At 36.3% G+C, this 24,483-nt stretch overlaps 1 protein-coding gene and 1 long non-coding RNA gene across 15 annotated transcripts in view; one reads left to right on the plus strand and one right to left on the minus strand.

The window, feature by feature from the left end:
* Itfg1 (integrin alpha FG-GAP repeat containing 1) overlaps positions 1–24,483 on the plus strand; it is a 286,118-nt gene that overhangs the window by 213,473 nt on the left and 48,162 nt on the right. For all 6 annotated transcript variants that reach the window (XM_087199355.1, XM_087199353.1, XM_004873895.4 and 3 more), the window contains 2 exons: positions 5,251–5,294; positions 12,061–12,139. In XM_087199355.1, coding sequence (XP_087055481.1) covers positions 5,251–5,294; positions 12,061–12,139 — 123 coding nt within the window. The remainder of the gene's footprint in view (positions 1–5,250; positions 5,295–12,060; positions 12,140–24,483) is intronic.
* The window catches only part of LOC110347324 (uncharacterized), a 119,408-nt gene that overhangs the window by 14,804 nt on the left and 80,121 nt on the right, over positions 1–24,483 (minus strand). For 5 of the 9 annotated variants that reach the window (XR_015446572.1, XR_015446568.1, XR_015446569.1 and 2 more), the window contains 6 exons: positions 21,422–21,556; positions 17,593–17,788; positions 13,967–14,043; positions 12,557–12,727; positions 11,377–11,501; positions 3,290–3,407 (listed from right to left, as the gene is read on the minus strand). This is a non-coding gene — a long non-coding RNA (uncharacterized LOC110347324). Of the gene's footprint in view, positions 1–3,289; positions 3,408–6,174; positions 6,222–11,376; positions 11,502–12,556; positions 12,728–13,966; positions 14,044–17,592; positions 17,789–21,421; positions 21,557–24,483 lie in introns of all 9 variants that reach the window. The other 4 variants (XR_015446571.1, XR_002391883.2, XR_015446567.1 and 1 more) reach the window with 4 other exon arrangements.

Here is a 24,483-nt window from a genome sequence, read left to right on the forward strand (position 1 = left end):
AAATTAAATGCAAAGGGGGAGAATCCAACAAAAGGAAAAAGTCATGACAAGGCTTTGAAAACTTTTAACTTCATCTCCCTAATGAATGTATAATTCAATCTTGTTATTGTACTGATTAGTATTTTTCTGATTCTAGTGTTGTGTACCTTTCCTTGTGCTTTACTGGCTATTTGTTATCTTCTTGTATCTGCTTTTCAATTGGGTTGTCTATTAATGAGCTGTAAGAGTTCTTTATATATTCTGGTCATAGGTTATATGCATTGTAAATATGGTCTGTTTAAGGACTTCTTTTCATTATAACAATGTCATTTAAAGTTCTAAATTTTGAAGGAATCTCATTCATCAATTTTTTTCCTTTATACATCATGTCTTTTTGTATCCTAGGAAATTCTTGCCTACCCTGAATTCATAAACATTTTCCTTTATAATTTCTTCTTAAAGTTTAATAGTTTTAGTCTTTCATATTTAGGTTCATAGATTTTTTTCAAGTTATTTTTATGTATGGAAATAAAAGGTTGAGGTTAATTTTTTATATATGAATACCAGGTGTTCTAGTGCCCTTTGCTGTAAACACTTATCTTGTCCTCTGCTCTTGAATTGAGTTTATATTCTGTAAAATGTTAATGTTAAATAATCTTTCAAAACTCAGTGGACCATATATATGTGGTTCTATTTCTAGATTCTCTGTTTTATTCCAATGATCTATATGTCTTTCCTTACAGCAACACTGCCTTGATTACTGTAGCTTTAGAAGAAGTCTTAAAATTAGGTGCTAAACGTCTTCCAACACTGTTTTTCTTTCTTTTTCTTTTTACTGTTCTAGGTCCTTTGTACTCCTACATAACTTTTAAATTTCAATATCGAATTCTTCATTTATAGCAATTATACGTAGACCTGAATCTTTATGTATACCTTGTGCTTTCTAATCCTGCTAAATTCAAATACAAGTTCTAGGGGCTCCTAAAGATTTCTTAGTATTTTCTCTGTAGATGATCATTTCATCTGCATAGAAAGATTTTGCTTCTACCTTGCCAATCCTGTCCTCATTGTGTCATTTTATTGCCAGACTATTTTGGTTTAGGCCTATGTTTCAAAGTTTAATGGACAGGTGAAGAGTAGGCATATCTGCCTTTGTTCCCCACTTTAGGGAGAAAGCATTGTATCTTTTCCATTCATATAAGGTGTTTTTGCTGGAAATATGGAGTACATGTCTTTGATCTGTTGAGAAATTTCTGTTCTATTTCTAGTCTCCTGATAGCTTTTACCATGAACAGCTGTAGAATTTAGTCCAATACTTTTTCTCCAACTACTGACAGGGTCATATGGCTTTTTCCTTTTCTCTGTTAAAATGATGACTTTTGGGGATGGATCCTCCAGTGCTGAACCAACACTGCCATCCCTATAATAAAACTAATTTCTACATACTGCCAGATCTGACTTCTAAGAGTTTGTTTTGTTAAACACATTTCTATCTATGTTCATACTTTTCTCTTCTATTATCTTTATCCAGTTTTAGGATTAGCACAATGTTGAGTTCCTAAAATGAGGGGAGAAGTGTTCCTTCTTTTTTCTGCTTTAAATGTTTGATATAATTTATCAGTGAAAATGTATATGAGCCTGTTGTTGTCATAAAGGTAGATTTTCAAGGTAGGAATATACTTTCTTTAATAGGTGCTATTCAAATTTTATATTTCCTCCAGAGTTAGTTTCATTAATTTGTCTTCCAAGGTACTTCTTAGAAGTTGTCAAATTTATTTCAAAAAAGATTTTTGTAATATGCTTTCTATATCCTTTTAAATTCTGTAAAATCTGTGGTAACATCTCCTAGATCTTGATATTGTAATTTAAAAAATGTATAATTGATACTGTGTAATAGGAAGAAAAGGTCTAAAGGAGCAGGGGAATTGGGAGGGGTAGGGGAAAGGAAAGAACGGAAAAGAAAAAATATGAGAAAAGGAAAATAATGGAAACAAAGTCTTTGCAAGAAGGGAAGGGTGGAGGGGCTGAAGGGAGGGCAGGGGAAGGGAGAAAAAATAAGAACCAAGATACTCATGTAATGGTACAAGATCCCAATGATGAATGTATTTTATACCTAAAATGTACCAATAAACTGAATGGGGAAAAAAATTTTTTTTTAAATAATGCCATAGTAATAAAGCTAGATATAAAAAGGGCCTTCAATCACTGACCCCTTCTGGCAGTTTCCAGCTATACCAGTAGCTGACCATGGTTATGGATAATTAGAAAAAAACTAAGGTAAAATCTGTAAGAGCTCAGAGTTTTAGATTTTTAGTGAAATTTGTTCTTCAAATTTTCTCTTACCTTCTTACAGCTAAAACTAGAGAAACTTATGACAAAGTATTAGACTTACAGATAACCTCTACCAATGAAAGAATCTAAGACCAGCAGGTTACAATCACTATTTCAGTTTCTAAGTGTAACTTTCTCCCCAGCCTGCCCTTCCATTCTAGTATACTCATGCTTAGATTACACGTGCTCTAATTTCTTAAAAGTTTTATTTATTCTTGCCTTGAGGCTGCCAAATTCCAAGCGGTCATACAAATTGAACCAATGACAAATGTGCTAGACTTCTTTTACCAGGATGCACCAGATGGACCTTGTAAACAGCTCTTAACTGACTCAAAGGTATATGCCTACCCAAGATGACAGTGCCTGGCTGGTGCCTTTTGAAGGCCTTTAGATAGACCCCCCGTAGAGTAACTCTGACTGCTGATCACAACTATGACCCTCTTCAGCAGGAATTAGCCAGAATAGTCTTCGCCCTTTGCCCCCTCATAGCAGTTTAGGGGTACTTCTTCAGAGGGGGGAATATTGCATATAGGTAAGTTAATTAGATATCGTGTAGGCAGTTAGACAGGGCCAGCCCAGGAGGAGCCAACATGGAGGACAATCCAGACTTCACTGAAGGCCAGCATTGTAAAAGGAGAGAAACTACCACACCTGTGTAGGATGAATAGCAATGATTGATATTCTAAACAGGTATCAGTCACCTGGGTGGGGTTCCAATATCTTGCAAGAAAGATCCCTGCCCCACCCCTTACCACAGAAAATCTTTGCTCATTCCTTGTATGCTTGCTACGTGACTTGTTTCCCCTTTGGATCCCTATTTAATCATTATTACCTAAGCAACAGTACTTGTCATAATCTCACTGGTTGTTCATAGTTTTGTCCACCTTGTGATTTCTCATTGGATCAACTTTACCTAAGTGACTGTACTTGTAATCTTACTAGTTAACTACAGTTTTGTCCCACCTTGAACCCGCCTCACCTTGTGGCTTTGTCCCATAAAACACCTTTGAGAAGTTGGGTGAGTGAGCAACCCACTTTCCGGTCCCCTTTCTGTCTCTCTTAGAAGCTTGCTTCCTCTCAATAAATTTTTCCTACTCCTTAAAAAAAAAAAGAAAAGAAATTGATGGGCCTGACTCTGCTGACACCTCTTTCCTGTGTCATCCCATGACAGAACCCAGCAAGGGAGGTAGCTTAAAATCTCTCCCCACCCATACTGGTGATAGAACCCAGGAGCACTGTACCACTGAGCCACATTCTCAGCTTACTCCTCACTAAGTCTCACTAAATTGCCAGGCTCACTAAGGTCTCACTAAGTTGCCCAGGCTGGGTTTAAATTTGTGATCTTCCTGCCTCTGCCTCCCTCCTTGCTGGGATTACAGGCATGTGCCTGCTACAGCCTCTTTCCTAAGGCCACTATCATTCATGAAAGAGGAGCCCTTGTGACCTGATTTCTTCCAAAGGCCCCACTTCATAATCTTTACTGGTTATTAGGTCACAACATACAGATTTTGGAGCAATACCAATAACACCCAGCTTAAGTACAACATTTCTATTATAATGTTTATAATTCCACATTCATATAATGTAAATAAATGTAAGAAACCACTTTCCTGTGCATGTATTCTAATCCACTGACAAATGTTCCTAATTCTTATTGAAGTACTTTGTGCTTACTGAGCTGAACTTTCAATTAAACTTCTTTCATTTTAATATGTAGAATATTTAGTAGCACATAATATCTGCATCACTTTTCCAGAAGTAGTAGAAATATGCAGTGATACTTCAGTTGTCGAACTCAGTTCATTCCATAGCCGTGTTAACACTGAAATGTTCGAGAACTGAACATTTTTTCCCATAAGAAATAATGGAAAACCAAATAACTGACTCTGAGGCCTAAATAATACACTTACAAATTCATTTTTCCAAGACTTTAACACATTTCTCAATGATTTCTTTCTTTAACTCTATCGTGGTTTTCAGTTTTCTGCTTAGCTTTATTGCTGTTATCACTTTCTTTGGAGCCATGGTTACAATATTTTACACACACACACACAAAATAATCTTTTACACAAAGTGCAAAAAGACAAGAAAAGCACAATGACAATGGTTTTAACATACTGACAAAGGCACTGTATGTTGTCTGGGTGAGAGTAGTGCTTAAACAGAAGCGTCACCCCTTTGTGTCCATGGCGAGACACCACTTGTGACTTTCTTGCCCCTACAGGTTTTTTCAAGTCAGATTTTTGGTTCGACTGTCAAGCAGAGTTACAAACACTGAGCAGATGTTTTTCAAACTTTGCTGTTTGGGTAGTGGAGAGTTTGAGGTTGGAACCGTTTGACAACCGAAGTATCACTGTAGTTACATTTCAAAACCCACATTACTGATATAACGATTTTTCAGAAAAACCTACCATTTTTCTTTTTTGGTAATTGTAGAACAAATGTATCATTAAATTATTTTTGTGTATTTTTTAGTCCTATCAATTGTTTTAATTATACTCTCCATAATAGTTATTAAGGGTATCCAAAATCTTTGACAAGATAAATGGAAAAAGTGTAGCTTGAGATACAAAGTGCTAGATGTTCTTTTTATTTTTCTCAGTATTCATTTTAATTGGTTTATATTTGGCATCTGTCTGGCAGAATATAAGCCATCCTTGTAATTTAACTAGCCAGTAGGAAAACAGAAAAGCATTATGTCATATAACCATAATAAATTATCTCTTTATATAGTACACTAAACAGCAACATCTTCACAGCTTAATAAAGGTTTTTGAAATATTGGTAAAAAGTGAACAAATGAAATTTAATTTGCTCAGACCTAAAGAAATTGAAATGATTTCTGCTTATTATCATATAGGCATATTAATGGATTTTAGGGGGAAATTAGAGCTTACATTACAACAGTAATAATTGCCTATTTTTTTTATTTTTCCACAGTTCTTAGTGGTCTGTGTTCTAATGACTGTCCTCGGAGGATAACAGTAAGTAAACTTAATTCTCAGTTATTATGTCAGGGAAATTGTCTGCATGATAAATACACACAACATAGTTGTTATAAGGTAAAAATTGTTACTACTATTTAACAGACAGTAGTACCCTTCAGTACTCAAAAAAATCGTTGCTGGAATGTACTGCCTTTCCCAAAAAAAATTCTCACAAGGGTCACCTCTATTATGAAGCCTTTCGTGATATTTTCCCATTATTTTGGAACATTTGGTATTTTTATTTGATCTCATACTTTTAGGATAGAGGCCTCATACACTGGAGTATAACCTCTTGAGGTCAAGAACCTTATCATTTAGCTTTGCATAGTTGGTACAGAGCACAGGGGAAATGTATCCAAGGCAATTAATGACTTTTTGTAGTCTTTATCACACTATAAAGACTTGCTAATGGGTTTCAGTGAAATAACAAAATGTGAAAATAATCACGCTTAGTTTCAAAGAAGCCAGTTCATACAGAATGTTTAGAAAATAGAAATTATTTTGTTTGTAGGGTTTTATTTGTTTGTTTGGGTTGCATCATTTGGGATTTAACCTCAGGGACTTCACATTAAGCTTACATTCCCCAGGCCTTTTTAGTTTTTATTTTGAGACATGGTCTCACTGAGTTGCCCAGTTTGGGCTTATACTTGAGGTCCACCTGCCTCAGCCTCCCAGGGTGCTAAAGATTCCAGGAGTTCACCACCATGCCCAGCTATTTTTGAAAGTGTATGTGCGTGTGTCTGTGTGTCTGTGTGTCTGTGAGTGTGTAAGCACCTGCTGTGGTCTTTATAGTAACCCTTGTGTGGATGTCACCTTTCCATTACTGTGACAAAATACCTAACATACACAATTTTAAAGGAGATTTATTCTAACTCACAGTTTCAGAGGTTTCGGTCCTTGTCACTCTGCTTCATTGTTTCTGGGCTGTGGTAAAGCAGAGCATCATTCAGAGGAGCATGGCAAAGGAAAGCTGCTCCCCTCCAGGAAACATGAAAAGAATGAGAAGACCAAAGGAATGTGCCCAGATTAGTCCCCAAAGTCATACCTCTATGGTCCACTCCCTCTAACTAGGCCCCACCTCTTCATTCTATCACTCCCAGTAGCTCCATCAAATTATGATCCCATTAGTGGCTTGAATTTAGAACTCTCATGATCTAATCACTTCCCCAAATCCCATCAGCACTCAAGCTGTCAACACAACAAGCCTTTTGGAAGACAGTTTCATAAGAAATTATCCCTCATTTAAAGATAAGGAAACTGGAGCTCAGAGAGATTAAATAATCCAGAGTCACACAGAACTATTAAGTAATAGAACTGCAATACAAAACTAGTTGTTTTGATTATCATCTCATATACTTAATCCTATTTAAGCACTACATTACCAATATTTTATGTATGGTTGGGGAACTTCCTATGTTTAAAATATGTGGAAACAAGCCCTGACCCAGAGATTTAATCTAGGCTCAACCTGGGAGCAAGACCTCAGAAATAGTGAGGAAAGCAAGGCTGACAGAAGGAGAGATGTTGGTCTATCATGCATAGGGAGCACTGAGGCTTTGATGGTCCTTCAGAGATGGTTCCAAGTGAGGCAAAGCGGCCAAAACTTAACATTCTGCATTATTCAGACAGAGCAGAGCATCCAGCCATCTCCTAGGAAGGACTTAGAGTATGTGAGGCAGATCTCTTTAGTTGAGAATAGTGGCCAGGTGTGACCCAGCTATGAGTTACCAGCAGCCAACACTTTGGACCACCTAGGAAATAAGTGTCTCAGTCCTAAAGGGAAGAGCTAGATGATGAATTGCAACATCCATACTGATACCAGGGCATTTACTGCAGTAAGGAAGGACTACTCAGATTCAGTTACATGTTCAGACTGAAAAATATAAAGACTACTGGAAGCCAGGTGTGGTGGTGCATGCCTGGGAGGCTAAGGCAGGAGGATAGAAAGTTCAAGCACAGCCAGGACAATTTATCAATTTAGTGAGACTGTATCTCAAAATAAAAAGGGCTCAGTGCAAAAGCCCTGGGTTCAATCCTCATGTACTCAGAAGAAAAATAGAGGCTGCATCTGCCAGAGAAGAAGCTGCCATGTTCCCAGCACAGCTGAAGAATTTGATTAAGGAGATAAGAGTATCATTCAAAGCGAGTCTTTAACTGTGATGAAATTGCCCTCTTTGGGGAGAAAATGACCAATGCAATCTGCATTCATAAAAATGCAAAAGTAGCACTGGTGCATAACACATGGAAGGACAGGTTAACTCAGGTATCATGTGCAGGGGATATGAAAAAACCAGGCATACCATGTGAAGAATCCATGCACTCTAAGAAACAAGTCATATTTTGAGAGAGAGAACACATTCACTTAGTATTACAGCAAATTTTTATAACTATTCTAGTTTATTATCATTATTGATCTCTTACTGTACAAATTTATAAATTAAACTTTTATGAGACACGTATACAGGAAAAAACATAGTAGTGTATGTATACAGTAAGGTATTATCCATGGCTCTAGATCCAGTTAAGGATCTTAGAATGTATTTATCAGAAATAAGGGAAAACTACTGTACATTACACATATTTACTCAGTCCTTACTATAATCCTATGATATATCCACTATATCCTATTTACTAGATACCTTGATCATTCCTAATTTAAGACGAGGAAACTGAAACTCGGAGAAGTAAAGTTCACTTGCCCAAGGTCACACAGAAAGTACAGAGGAGAAGTCTGAACCCAGAATGTCTGATTATAATGACTATATTCTTATCTTCAAAATCTGGAAACAAATACTGGAAAGTCTCAAGACGTGAAATACATAAATGAACTCAAAGGGCTTGAATTACTGTGTAAGTGAGTCAGGCGGTTATAAGGAAATACCATAGCCTGGGTGGTTTAAACAACAGAAAAATATTTTGTCACAGTTTTGAAGGCTGGACATGCAAGATCACAGTCCCATCCTGTTGGGTTCTGGTGCAGGCTCTCTTCCCGGCTTGCAGCTAGCTGCCTTGTCCATGTGGGCCCATCTGGCCTCTCCCCAGCCTATGGTCATGAAAAGGAGAGCAAGCTCTCTGGTTTCTTCTCAGGCACTCACCCTCTCCTGATGGTGCCACTCTTATAGTCTCATCTAACCCTAATTACCTCCCAAGGGCCCGTCTCTAAATGCAAACATTAAGACAAAAAAGCGACACAAACATTAAGTAAATCATTTCAGAGAAGTGTGGAAAAGAGTCAGCTGTTTTTCTTGAATAAATGCCTCTTAGGTTTTTGCAAAGTTTTTAAAAAGTTAATTTTGACAATTTTTTGCCAGAGTTCTCATTGCATTTTTGAGAGAGCAGATTTTTGAGGTCCTTTCTATACCATTCCAGAACCAGTTCCACCCTACTCTGTACGCTCTGAATTCACCTGGTACTCACGCATGGTTGTGTAACTTTTCTGCATTCTGCATTTAGAAAATATTGATACACAGTGCCAACTCGTGCAAATCTTTTTGTTAATACCTGGCATTGCATAATATTTTTAAATCACTTATTAACATCACTTCTAATTTTGTCAAGAAAACTTTTAAGTATTGGGAAGATGTCAGCTCACAGTGGCAGATACAGGATTTCAAAATTTCAGATTTTCACTTGGAAGCTCTAATTTTATTACTATCAACAAATACTGTCAGTTCATTTTCCTAAAAATGACAGACTCACTTTGTCCATTTTGAAAAAAGCATGAATAATTTTCTGGTGCTACTGCTCATTACCCACCGTTGCTTTTGCCCTATTAGTGTAAATGTTAACAGTATATAATACAAATGACATCTTACTATATCGAATGTGACCTTCTGTAAGTGTTTGGGAGTACTGGGGGGCCATGTGCCACACTTTGAGAACCATTGTGTGGAACAATCAAGTTTAGATTTCTGGAACCTTCTCTTCAGATATTAGAATGACTGACCCATAGTAAAAAGTGAAATTCAGCTTTCAGATGCAGGAACGTGCTGACCTAATTTTTTTAATTGAACAGGTAAAAGAGAGAGAGAGATGCCTAAATAATCTATAAAATAAGATACTATGCATAGTACTATGAAATATTCCACATGTATTAGAACAAATACTCAAAAATGTAACTGAGAGCTGGGCATGGTAGTGCACACCCATAATTCCAGCACTCATGAGGCTGAGGTAGGAGGATCACCATGAGTTTGAGGCCAGCCTGAACTGCAGAGCAAGACCCTGTCTCAAAAAAAAAAAATAATTGGGAGTATTCACTGAAAACAATTCTTGGATGAAAACAGCAGGACATCTGTTCCAGTGTAGAGTAAATTTGAGGTTATCACATGGTAGTAAATGTGGCCTCATGAATATTATCTTCTAGCCTCCCTGAAATAAAATGAGCTTAAAATATAAAAGAGTATATACCCTATGGCAAAGAAACGGATCTAGAAAAAAATAAAACATTTTAAGAAGTGATTACTACATTCCCAATAATGATTGTTAAGTATGAGAAGCAATAGTAGCTCTCATGTACTGCTGGTTGGAGTATAAAGTGGTAATACCACGTAGGAAAAATAGAGTTGAAGAGGCATATATCCTATGACTTCTCCCTCTGGGTTCCTAACCCCCAATAATCTTTTGCACTTGTGCATCAGGTGACATGTAAAAATGCTGTGTTTATTGCAGCAAAAAAAAAGTGGAAAATTGTCAGTCAACAATAGAATGAAAAAATGATGGCATAATCACACAATGGAAAACTATACAGCAGTAAAAATAGACTACAGCAACATGTTTAATCATGAATGAGTCTCAAAATAATGTATTTTAAGCCAAGCATGGTGACCCACATCTTAATCTTAGCACTCTGGGAGGCTGAGGCAGGAGAATTGCAAGTTCAAGTCCTACCTTAACAACTTAGTGAGACCCTGACTCAGAATAAAAAATTTTTAAAAGTGGCTGATAATGCAGCTTAGCGTGAAGGCCCCAGGACAGCGATGGTGAACCTTTTAGAGACTAGTGTCCAAACTGCGACTCAAAACCCACATATTTATAACAAAGTACCAACACTGTAAATAAACCTGAATACTAAGTTTTTAGTTTACAAAAAACATATATTAACATCCTCTGTCTTAAAAGAAAAATAACATGAATGCAATAGGTTCACCACCAATCCGCTACGTTCAGTCCTCCATAATATAAAAACAAAACAAAAAAATGTATTTTATTAACAAAGAACACATACAGTCTGATTCTACTGCCATAACAGAAACCATGTATATGGAGTTTTTTTATTTTGGTTTTTTTTTTTTTGCAGGGTGGGGGGTGGTGGTTAGGGATTGAACCAAGGGAGGACCTTGTGCATGCTAGCCAAGAGCTCTGCCTCTCAGCTACGTCCTCAGCCCTCAGATTGTACTTTAATGTATTTTAATGATAAAACTATAAGAAAAAAAGGAATAATTAAATGAAAAAGATAACTTCTTATCTTAACTTGATCTAGTTGACTTGAAAATTGTATCTGAGAAAATAACACTATAGATACAGAATTTTGGCAATTCTTTGATGAAAACAGTATGTAATACAAAGTGTAATATTCATCTTTGTACATAACAGTACTTCATGAACAACTTTGTTTTTAATATTTGTGTAACAGTCCTCACAACTGTTTTATTCAGTTAGTAATGTCTTAAGAGTAATTCTGTTCTTATAGCAGCCTAACTTCTCATGGCCATTGGGAACACATGAACTTCTAAGATTCTTAAACTATCAGTCAAGTAGTTGTGGCATCAGTGCTGTTAATTCTTGCCTATCCTGGAGGAAATTATCTTTAGAGTGTTAATAGAGTATCTAGAGGTATTATTAACTTTTACCTACTTTATTGAGAGGATCTGTAGAATTTTATTTCTGTAAAATGTATTCAAAAATTTTAAAGCATTTTTTAACCCTTTGTTAACATATTTTCATAGGATGTCTATTGTAATCATTGGTTTCTTTATGTCCTATTTAATCAGCCTTGATATCTAAAGAGAAGGAATAAATCATTTTATTCAAGGTTTGAAGGAGATTCTAGAAATAATAAGTTGGAGATAAACTTTACCACTGTAACAAGGCTGGGCCAGTCTTGTCAGGTTCTTCTTAGCCAGAAAATAATGTGATTGAATTAATCATCAGTATTTTTCATCCACTTGTAATTATTGTGCATGAGTTTCGTTTATCTTGATACTGTAGGGAGAAAATATAAAATGTCCAATCCATCACTGAAGAGAAAAGCAATGCTGTATTCAGCATATAGCATATTAAAATTATAGTTTGGGGGATTTTTTTTGTCATTTGATTTTGGGTTGTATTTTTATTTCCAGTGCTGGCCCTTGAACCCAAGACTTCACACATGCTAGGCAAGCACTCTACCACTGAGCTATACCCCTAGCCACAAAATTGTTGTAATTCTATTCTAAGTAAAAGAAAAACTGAAAAAAGGTAAAAAAAATGGCTTAAAATATTCACCCTTATTAAAAAGAGACAATATTTGATTTTAGAAATACCTCATGAAAATAATGAATTATTTGAATAATGAACACAACTCTCGGGTCATTTAAAGTGTTACAAATTTTCTAGTAGATAGGTTTTATTTTGAAGTACTATATTTGTAGAAATGTTCTCTAAGTAACTTCATCTATTTAAGAACTATATGTAAGAATTTTTTTACTTTACTTATAATAGATTTGCCTGAAATTTCAAATCATTCCCTTATTTTCCAAGACTATTTCCTTTCTTATTACAGCCTTTTGGAGTGAATCAGCCTGGACCTTACATCATGTATACAACTGTTGATGCAAATGGGTATCTGAAAAATGGTTCAGGTAAGGCTGTTGCGATGGATAATGGGTTGCCAGACAGGTTCTTATGTGGGACGCACAAATAACTGGACATGGTATGTGACAGGAAAAAGCAGCAAAGTTTAAAGAAGTGTAATTAGTGGAATGCTCAGTGGAAGCAGGCTTGCACCTGGGAAAGAAAAATGGCACACACTGAATATGTTAGGTTTAAGAATTTAAAATGTTGCACTGGGTCTAGGGCGCCTCCCATTGGGTTTTTCAGAGTGTGACTGACAATGTCATTGGCAGGGCATTGAGTCATGTCAGCTGTCTATCACACATGTCTTTTTCCATAATTCTCTGTTACAATTGGTTGCATGAGTTGCAGTCCTTTATGCATGAGCCTTGGTAAGCTCCAGGGAAGAAAGGTTACTGTAGGTCATGCTAGAGAATCTGACATACTTGTGTCTGGGCTTGGGACTTCAGAGTCTTCCAAGGTGGATGGGTGCAGGAGTCTCTGTCTTTCTTTGCCTCTGGGTAGTAAACTTTAGGACAGAAGTCAAGATTCGCCTGCGAGATTTCCTGGGTTCAGGTCAGTGGAGGGGAGTGATCCTGTAGCCCCAATTGCACAATCTATATTAAGGCCAGATATAGATATTATATCCCTAATATACAGAAGCACTTTGATTTAATATATTGACCAGGTAAACTGGCAACATACCTCTTAATAAAATTTTCACTTTTATTATACTTTGTTATTCTATAGACTATATCAACAAATTATAAAAGATACGACAAAAATACTAAAATTTAACTCATCATTTATCACTCGTGTCGGATCCAACTCATTGTCTCTGTTTTTCACTTGAAGTAGAAGAGAAATTGGGAGAAATTGCTTGTTTTATCTTAATCAAAGAGTGAAATGGTAAATTATTTAAATTAAGCTCATTTTAAAAGAAAGAATTAGGGATCCAATTGCTACTACAATCTAAAGTAATCCTGTTACTATCTGGAATAGAAGCTGAAAAGTAGAGAGATTTTTTTCACATATAAAAGAAAGAAATCAAATTTACATTTAAATAAATAATAAAAGGACATGCAATCAAGACTGAACAAAGAATATCTGTATTTAACAGATAACTGACTAAGATTAGTTCCAAATTACAGTAAATTCAACTGATCATCTCAATTACCTAAATAAGAAAAGGAATCCTAATATATTTCTGTGCTTCCCTGATATTCTAAGAGTTTTAGTCACTCTTCTTTTTTGGATTAAAAACAAAAAAAGGAGGAACTCATTTTATGGCCATTCTGATTTTATATACTGGCCTTACATAAATCAAATATATCAGAATGAGCTTACTTTTTAGCTAATTATACACATTTGAGACTCAGTGGTATTGATGTTCTAGTACAGAAACATTTCATAAAACAAAATCTATTTTAAAAATTTAAGGAAAAATTGACAAATACAACTATAGTCAAATAATTTAATATGCAATTCTCAATTTAATTTGTGCACATATTTAGTCCAAAAAAAGGCCATGGGATCAGCTAATTTTATCTTCTATCAATAAACTATTTTAAACTTTCAAGATGCAAATAATTTCACTGCTAAGTAAGATTTTCCAGAATACATAAAAACAAGATGAAACTAATAAAGTCAGCAAGTACACCCAAAAACCAAAAACTTGGCTCACTGGTGAATTATCAGTGAAACTACTATCTAAAAAACTAACAATTTAAATCTAGCTACATTTCAAAAAAAGATAACTACCACCAAGTAGATGATTATCGTAGGAATGCATGGCAGTTTACAATAGAATAATCTCTGAATTGTTATAGCAATAGATCAATTTTTTAAAGTCCTACCTTCCTTTTTCTTACTATGATATATTGTATACATCTTTCCGTGTCTGTTCATATGATGGTCCTAGTTTCTTTTAGGTCTGTGTTGTGTAAAGATAGAATAACAACTCTAAGCAGTCCTCAATTTTTTTCATCATAATAAAGCAGTGCAACAGTAAGCGTCTTATTTTTACATAAATATATTTTTGTACAACTAAATAAAAAATCTGGAAGAATATATACCAAATTAATTTTTATCATGGGAACCAAGATTTTCAGAGTTACGTCCTACTTTGTACTTTTCTGTAATAATTTACTGTTTTTTGGCCTTTTTCAATTTAACTTTTTTTTTTTTTCGGTACCGGGGATCAAACTCGGGTTCTTGAGCTTGCGCAACAGGTGGCGAAACCACTGAGCTAAATCCCGGGCCCTCAGTTTAACTTTTTAAAAGTATAAAGATTACACCAAATCAAAGTCTTATCTGAGATGTTACTTGCAGGCCAGCATGGTAGCAGTAGCTGGGTGTGGTAGCATGTACCTATAGTCCCAGCCACTCAGGAGGCTGAGACAGGAAGATCACCCTTTCAGGCCTAGTCTGGACAATATGGTGAGACCTCCATCTCAACACAACAAAAAAGATTACTCATAAAAACTAATGTAGAAATTGTATTTTAATTCTGTGATCATTGATTCATTCACAGACATGTGCTAAACCTCTTCTATAAACTAGCCATTGGCACTTCATAAATTATCTTATTAGATAATAAACCCCATTTGATAATATTAGCTAGCCATTATTATTAAGTAACTGAGGAATATTTATTTAGCATCATTTCTTTCAATCTACCCTCAAAACAATAACGGAATATTGGGTTTCTTCATACCAACTTGAATATTTACCTCTTAGACTGGGATAGAGATTGAGAAGGAATTTATAAATATTATAAAAGCATGGGAGAAAATACTAAGGTAAATAATGATAAATGCAATCCAGTGTATAAATCAAATGAGTGTATAAGTTTTTATAGCAAACATCATAAAAATTAAAGGTACTAGCAAACTGGGAAAAAATCTAAATGTCTAGAAAAGAGAGAAGTAATAAATTAAGCCACTTTATAATATTCCCCAGCCTATAAAATATTTTATTATGATTTTTGAGGAAATGAGCAAGTATTTGGGAAGGAGACATACTTGCATGTGTAATCCACATTGTATGGGTGTGATAATGTGTCTGTTGTAAGAAAAAAGATATAAGCAAAAGACATATTTTAAAATGTTACCCTGGGGGCTGGGGATTTAGCTCAATGGCTTTGGCGCCTGCCTTGCAAGCACAAGGTCCCAAGTTCGATCCCCAGTACCCCCCCCAAAAAAATGTTACCCTGTTTATCTGTTGGTTGTGGGATTTTCATTATTTTTTTTTTACATTTCAGTTTACTCTACTGAGTAATTTAAGAAAAAATTTTAATTTAAGAAAAAGGTTTTACCAAGAGATGGAGGTGGGGGAGAGAGGAAAAGAATTAAGATGTACATGTGCCAATTCCCCATGATAAAAGTAATCATTATGTACTGCAAACATACTAATGAAAAAAATTTGAAGATGAAAAGAAGGTTTGGAACATATTTCAGATACATGCTGTGTTGCATCCACAGCAAAGTGTGACTTACTTTCATTTATTTAGGTGTTACCAGATTTTCAGGTCCTTAATATTCAGAGACTCAAGAGACAGAAGCATAGTGACACAGAACTGTAATCCCAGCACTCTGGGAGGCTGAGGCAGGAGAATCACAAATTAAAGCCCAGCTTGGGCAACTTAGCAAGACCTTATTTCAGAATTTTTTAAATGGGCTGGATGTGTAGCTCAATGCAAAGGCCTGGGTTCAATCCCCAAGTACTACCAAACAAAGAAAAGAGAAACACTTGGTTAAACCATACTGCTCGTCCCATCCTGCCTATCAATTGAGAATTTTCCTCCATAGGAAGATGACCACACATATATTTTTAAAATTGCATAACTGGTTTATTCACAGAATAGCTGAAGATGACTACCCATTAGTGGATCATGAAGTTAATTTAGTAACTATAGGACTTTTTATTTAATTGAATAAAAGAACACTAGAAAATACCACAATATATTACAGAAAAGTTAGGTATTATTTTATAATGTTTTTTAGTGGAGAATGTGTGTATATGTGTTTATACTTGGTGATAACATAAAATGTAGTTTTTATTCCAGGGTACAATCCAGAATGTTTGAAAGCCACTACTAGAGAGCGATAATAACCCATATGAATGTCTTTTATTAAAGGCTTAGCCTAATTTTCCTTTTGTTTATAGATAGATTTTACCTTTCTTACACAGTACTCTATGATCTTTCTTCATTCCTATCAAAGCCTGAAGAGCCAAATGTTATTAGAGAGTTATATTACAGAGGAGTCATTAGTTTTCTAATAAACAACAGGTCTGTGACAGATGAAAACATAAAATTAAATTGTATTTATTAGGAGCTAAATTCTCTTGTTTTGAGTGTAGCACTCCTCTTACAAACTAGCAAAAGATCTGAAAAGGGGACCCAAATTCTCTAAATAATATTTGACAAGAATTTAGTAGATTTGAGCACATTGGCAAAATTTGGCAGGCTAATAGCTTCTTGATCATTTATGAATAATCAAAAATTGTTTCTCTGGCTCCTAAATTATTCAACTCTGCTACTTAAATCTACAGAAAATTATTTCTCCTTTTCCTTTGAGGATACTATTTAAGTGTGAGCAAAACCTAAGCAGCCCTTTACCTTCACTGTGCTTAGTCCACTCACAAAGTGGTGTTAAACAATCACATGTTCTAATGTGGGGAAAAAAAATAGTTTCTTCCATTCTACACATTTACTCTACACATCACTCACACACACCTGTAAAGCAACTAAGTTTTGTTTTTTGATTTTTTTTTTTCGTATACCAACTACTTTTCCAACATGAAGTGCCATTGTCTTAATCAGTTTCCTCCTCACTGAGACAAATGCTATCAAGACAAGGCACAGTGGTGAGCTAGGCACTGAATGGCTGCAGAGAGGGAGAAACTCACCAACCTAGTCATTCAAGAGTCCTGGGCTGGCAGCCACAGCAGGGGATCAGTGGAGGAGACAGATTTGGCCCAGACAGGCTGTTGCTGCCAGATGCAGTATTCAGAAGAGAAAGTGGCTCACTGGAGAGTGGCACCAGCCAGGGCTGTCAGTTGTAGATGAGAAGTAAAGCTTTCTGCAGCGGGGTAAAAGAACTCTTTAGCTTGTACCCTGACCCTCTGAGGGGGTTGCAGTGCAGTCCAGAGGCTTTTGGGTCCCTACACTGTATTTTGTTTTAGTGAAATCATCTGTACTGTAATGACACTGCCTCAAAAGACTAATAATCTCCCCTATTTTTATTAAGAACACCAGATGCTTGGTAAATGTTTCTCAGGGGAAGGCAGGGGAGAAAGGATAAGGAAATGCCTAATCTAAGCTTTCTATGCAAGACACAGGAATTTTATCTATAAGGAAGAAATATAAGGCTATCTAGAGGAAAAAAAAAAAAACAGCACAAATCTCATCTACTCCCAAATGTAGACATGGTTAAGTGGAGAAAAAAGGTAAAATGGTAAACACTCTTTGATCTCTTACCTCCTATCAGTCTGTTTGCTGGATTTAAAGTCTAGAGTGATTGCAGTGGGACCTCCAGATATGAAAGTTAATTTTATATAAATCTCAGGGGGTTTTGTCTCACAAAGTTGAAGAATAAAATCACAGACAAGGGCCTGGGATTTAGCTCAGTGGTTCCAACGCCTGCTTGGCAAGTCCAGTGTCCCGAGTTTGATCCCTGGTACCAAAAGAAAAAAAAAAAAATCACAGACAAAATGAGAGAATCAGGAGAGTGGTTATTGGAAAGAAGAAGAAAAAGGCCCTTGGGCCCTCTAAGAGAGGATTCTGAATAGAATGTTGTTTGGGCCTTATATAAATAGGCAGATTGCTGGGACTCATTTTAAACAGGTGGTTGTGTGGATTTAAGTTTTAAAGGAAATTAGTTACTTAGCTGGTTAACAGGAAACTGAGTTTAAAGGAAATTGGTTACTCTGCGTTTTTAAGTTTCTCCCAGTCCAGCCCAGAGGTTAGGCAGGAGCTGTCAACAGACTTCATTAACATACCTTCTTCCTGGGAGGAAAAGTCTTTTAACTCTTTTATGTTAACTTTTATATTTTGTTTTCACGGAGTTTTTAAAAAATATTTTTAAGCCTAACTAGCTGCTTAAATTAGCTCTTAACCTAGTGGGCTAGACTTTTGTCTAACTGATGCTACTTTAGGGTCATCTCTGTAACATTTTTATATGTAAATATATGTATATATACTTTTATATGTGTATATATAATATCTTTGTGTTTATATATGTATGAATGAATGTGGTGTAACCAAAAACTACAGTGAATATTTAAAAAATGTATGATGCTAAGAGACACATTGCCATTAATCCCCTTCAAAATACTCCCCCCTCACCTCGAAGACACTTTTCCCATTGATCTTGGCAATGTGCCGTTTACTGTAATAAGGTTTTTTATTTAAACATTCACTGTATATTTCAATCACACTGTGTTTGTGGGTGTGTACTTTTTTTTTTTTTATACCGGGGATCAAACTCAGATCCTTGTGCTTGCGAGGCAGGCAGTGGAACCACTGAGCTAAGTCCCCAGCCCGTGTACTTTTTTTCTTGTGCTGAGGGTGGAACCCAAAGGCTCACACGTGCTCAGAAAGCACTCTGCCACCAGCTAAGCCCGCAGCCCCATACATTTATTATAGATTACAATATGACATATGCTCCAAATATGGGAGCAGTATTGCAGACTGAGATGGCAGCATGTTGGAGCAGCAGAGAAACATTTGAATTACCATATAACAGAATTTATACTTACAGTAAATAGATTATTAAAATTATTCAGTATAACACATAAGCAGTTGTCTATAATTTTAACCTTTCCAATTTCTCTATTTCAACCAATGATTATCAATTCTTCTACTATCAAAAACCATTTTACTCCCCCTCCTCCAGAGGCAATCCAGGGTGCTGCACTGTCAGCAGAGGTTTGGGTTCTGACGTTTTCCACTCCCCAAAAACAAGGGAAGCTGACTTTAGGAAGGACAGTTGTCATCAAGAAATCAACTACTAACAAATGCTGGGGGAGCTGTGAGGGAAAAGGAACCCTTCCTCATTGCTGTTAGGAGTGTAAACTGATACCGCCAATGTAGAAATCAATATGGAGATGCCTCAAAAAAACCTAAACTAGAGGTTCCATTTGACCAAGCTATTCCCTTTTTAGGTGTCTTCCTGAAAGAGCTAAAAGCATCATACCACAGTGATATATGCATGCCCATGTTTATAGCAGCACAATTTATAATAGCTAAATCTGGAAACAGCTCATATGTCCATCAAAAGATGAATGGACAAAGAAAATGTGGTTTTTATATACAATGAAATACTACGCTCCCATAAAGAAGGATAAACTTGAAACATTTTTAGGTAAATGGTTACACCTTGAGAACATAATTTTAAGTGAGCAAATGAGACACACATGTTTAAATATCACATTGTTTCTCTCGTGTGAGAAACCCAAAGATTAAATAAGGACCAAAATGGAACTTAGATATTGGGAAGTAGGAAGAAAATGTTCAGATGGGAAGGGGAACAAGGGAGGGGGGAAGAGGAAGGGAAGGAAGGGAATAGGGATAAAAATAATAAAGAATGGAAGGAAAACAATAGAAACAAAGTTTCATAGATAGATGGAGAGGGGAAAAGGATTGAAGGGAAGAGAGGAGGGAGGAAAAAAAGAATTAAGATATAATATATACAGATAAAAATTTCCTGTGGTGAATGTGTTCTTTATGTATGTCAAAAGTGTACCAATAAATTTTTTTTTTTTAAAGCTACCATAGGGCCAGGAATTTAGCTCAGTGGCTCTCCCGCCTTCCTCGCAAGCACAGGGTCCCAAGATTGATCCCCAGTAGCAAAAAAAAATTTTTTAATTTAAAAAAAATTTTAAAAGCTACCACTGAGGGATGGAGAGCCTCCTATCACTACAAATCACCATCTTACTTGTGTTTAAGTATACATGGGCCTTTTATAGTAAAGAAGAGAAGGGAGAAGAAATACAATGAGACAGTAGACAACTCCAAGCTAGTTTTGTCCGCTGGCCCTTTCAGCTTCTTTCCTTCAGGCTCCTTTCCTATAATTGGACCCTGACCTCCTGGTTCCATCATCTAAATAATCTATTTATATGGATAAAGGAGAGGAGGAAAAGCCTTTGGCATGAGGAAGTTTGGAGAAGAGTCTGTCTCTAAAAGAAAAAAAACTTTAACTTTTAAACATCTATTTTGCCCTGTCACTTACACTACCAACCCTGGTTATGTTTTGAGACTGGCACTTCTTAACTTCCCCGGGCTGATCTCAAACTTGTGATCCTCCTGCTTCAGTCTCCCAAGTAGCTGCAATTACATCTTGCACCGTTGTGCCCAGCAAAAACCATTTGATTTTTTATTTTCATTTCTCACTTATTTTTTGAAGCCGTCTTCCAAAAAACATAGCCATATTCTATTTATCCACATGTAATAGTCCAAAAAATAAATTTTTTAGTCTCATATCAGTTTTATTTTAACCGTTCATCATATTTTAAATTACTGTACACATAGTTCAACCAAAAATCTTACCCTGATAATACATAATTATGAGGCTTATTTTTTGTGTAAAAATCATAATGTATAACAAAAGAAAATGGAAAAACTTGTTATCCTTTCCTGGATTATCCATGACATTCTTTCCTGTGAAAGAAGGAGTTTTTATGAAGAAAATCATTCTCTTATTTTAATCTCATATCAACTAAAGTCTTGAGAAAAGCCAAATTGGCAGAGGTAGAGATAGAGATGGGTATATGGCTCAGTGATGGGTGATATTCTTGCACTGAAATGAAAGAAAAGAATTTGGAAAGATATGGAATAGCTGCAAACAGCAACTGATGTATCTTCTTGATATAAGTGGATGACTGAAGGAATTAATAAATTAAAAATTTTAAAAACTATAAGAAACTTTGCTGATTATCCAGCTATTTAGCAATTAGAAATCCCCTCTACACAGATACAAATATATCGAAGTTATATTCCAAAAATATCAAAAGAAAAAAACTGTAAAGCCAACAAAAATACTTCCTGAAATTATATTTACAAGCTATTTTCTAATATAATATTTAGAGTCATCATATATCTTAAGGAAGAACTGCCACATAACAATGGGAACAGGAAGTGAGAAAAAATATATCTACTCTGTGATCTTTGCTTACAATGTGTTGTTATCTACAAGGTGTTGTATATAATTCAACAAATCCTTTCTACAATGTAAATATGTTTGGCATAAAGGAAATCGATTAAAATAGTACTCAGCAATACTGTTAATATATATATTCCTTTTCATTACCTTAGTCTTATTTCGGGATTCAGCCATTCAAAGTATCCATGTTTCCTTCCAGTATCAGTTGTGCACAAACCATAGAAAGCTACTGTATGCTACAATAAAGCTTGAAACTCACAGACATAGTTATGTTTAGAACACCTGTAACATAAAAGGCACTCAGTACACTGACCAAATTCAGGAATGAAATAAAATTGTATGTGTGTTAGTGTGGTACTGGGGACTGAACCCAGGGCCTTCTCACTGAGCTACATACACGGCCCTTTTTTAATTTTTTAAATTTAAGACAGGGTCTCAATACATTGCTAAGTTGCCCAGGCTGGGCTTGAATTTGTGATCATCCTGCCTCAGCTTCCCAGCTTGCTGGGGTTACAGATGTATGGCACCTTAAAATTCAATTCTTGAGATAATTCTCTCATATAGTAAAATATAGTATTGCAATACAAGGAATTGTTTCCTGTAAGCTGAGCCTAAATTGGCATAGAATAGTTTGAAAAACTAAAACTGGATTTTCATCCTCTTAGTTAATTTTCATCACTTCTACTGTAAATTCTTTATAAATACAGAATCAGCTACAGTCAAGTAAGTACATTTAAAGAAGCAATATACTGAATATTATCAATATTATTTAATGGCTAACAGGACAGTTCATCCCTGGGACAAATTCTGAACTTTCGTTATATACTTTGTCCATTGTTAATCTTCATTTTCTAGACCACTGAAAACAATAGAATGAAAGGCCATGGAGGGAAGAACAAAAAACAATTTGGGTTATCCTAAAGAGGAAATTATTCCTAACAATCTTTGTTTCTGTTATTTTTAAACAATGATAACTATATAAAGTAAAATGATGACTCCCAATTTAACAAATACAAACTGTTGTTTTATGATGTTTCTGGAATTTTGTGTTTTGCCCTAGGCTTCATTATTTCTTTACTTTATTTTTTATTTCAGAAACAGCATTTAAATAATGATGACATTCCTCAGCTTCCTAGGGTGTTGCTTATACTACTTTATTTAGTAGTTCAATCATAGCAAAAGGGCTATACTCCACCAACCCAGTGATTTTAACACATTGCTTAATGTTTGTTGCTGAGTGATATTTATGACTTAGGACTTGAGGGCTGCTTCTAAGTAGTAATAATAGCTGACACTGACTAGTAGATGCATTGTAGCAATCACCTGCTAAACACTTCCCTTGATCTTCTTATTTAGTAAGAGAAACTGTGGGACTTCCCATCAGATATATAGAGATATAGATTGCATAAAGCTCAAAAAATAAAAATATGTAAAGACTGTAAAATGAGAATTATTGATAGGGTAGTAACATAATCTAACATATACTGATGAATAAGGAAGTGGAAAAAATATTCTAGTTCTAGGAAGTACGAGAACACCAGGGTACTCTACTCCCCTCCCCACCTACCCACTCACCGAGCTGGAGACCAAACCAGGGTCCTGCCCATGGTGGGTGAGTTCTGCACTGAGCTATACCCCTAGCTTGGTATTCTACTCTTGTGTTTCTTTCTCTGTTGACTTAATAAAGGTGGATTTCTGTTTTCCTAATACATTCTGAAGGAAACTAGCCTCAAAATATCCCTCTGATACTTCTGAAATTTAAGACCAAAGAAGTTATGTTTTTAACCATTCAGCTGTAATTAAAGTCGGTCATTTTAACTAAAAAACCTGGCCATAGATATAACTAAAAATGTGAACCGAGTAATGTACCATTAGTACAAATAAATGTACCATTTTGACTGATTGTCTAGCTTTAGTATCTTTAAAACTTTTCCATATCAAAAGAATTGCTTTTAAAAGCTTTTTGGCAATACATAGTACTGACGGTTTTACTGAACAAAACAAATAACAGTTTATAGTCGCAAGTTAGAAAATATGATAGTAATTCATAAACTGCATACTAAGAACCAGTGTTCTCTACCAAATATGAAGCTATTATTATCTTTTATATTAAACCTGATAATAAATAAGAGGCATTTATTGTATAATTGATATTTTATCATTTCTTTTAGTAATAATCTGAATGATAGATGAGATTAGCTAGATAGTCATTATTAAGAGTCAAGAATTATCTTTTACCTAAGTAGACATAACTTAGTAAACTCAAGTATTGGAGGACTCAACAGCTACTTACTATTAACACAGAACTGTCCTACAACATTGGCAACTTGGTCTTCAGTTTCAGATTAGAACCAAGATATTAGGAACAAACATGATATGGATAAAACTTAAAGCCTCGGCTGCAGACAGGCAGGTCTGCCCACACCTCACCGAGGTCCCCAGTCGCACGGAACACACGCCAAATCAGCCCAGTGCAGACAGGTAGGTCTGTGCACGCCCTACCGAGGTCCTGAGTCACACGGAAGATGCCGAATCACTTCGCTGCAGACAGGCAGGTCTGCCCACACCCTACCGAGGTCCCCAGTCACATGGAACACACGCCGAATCAGCCTGCTACAGACAGGCAGGTCTGCCCACACCTCATCAAGGTCTCCAGTCACGCGGAACACACATCGAGTCAGTCTGCTGCAGACAGGCACGTCTGTGCACGCCCTACGGAGGTCCTGAGTCCTGCAGAAGACGCCGAATCACCCCACTGCAGACAGGCACGTCTGCCCACACCCTACCGAGGTCCCCAGTCGCATGGAACACACGCTGAATCAGCCCGCTGCAGACAGGCAGGTCTGTGTATGCCCTACTGAGGTCCTGACACGCGCAGAAGACACCGAATCACCCTGCTACAGACAGGCAGCCACCTGATTCCACAATACAAAGATGCAGAGGACACCAGACCACCAGACCAAGGTACTGAGTCCCACTGTTCGCAGCCCAGAGATAGGGGCTTCTGAGCCGTCATCCCACTGCTCCTGGTCCAGAGGAAGGGGCTTCCTGGTCACCATCCCTCCCGCTGCTCCCAGCCCAGAGGAAAGAGCTTTTGGGCCACCTTCTGTCTCACTGCTCCTGGCCCAGAGGAAGGGGCTTCTCAGCTACCATCCCACTGCTCCTGGTCCAGAGGAAGGGCTTTCCCGGCCACCATCCGTACTGCTGCT

This window comes from Heterocephalus glaber, unplaced genomic scaffold (assembly GCF_053883595.1).
Source record: "Heterocephalus glaber isolate CG9 unplaced genomic scaffold, H.glaber_assembly_v1.0 deba00001707, whole genome shotgun sequence".
NCBI lineage: Eukaryota > Metazoa > Chordata > Mammalia > Rodentia > Bathyergidae > Heterocephalus > Heterocephalus glaber.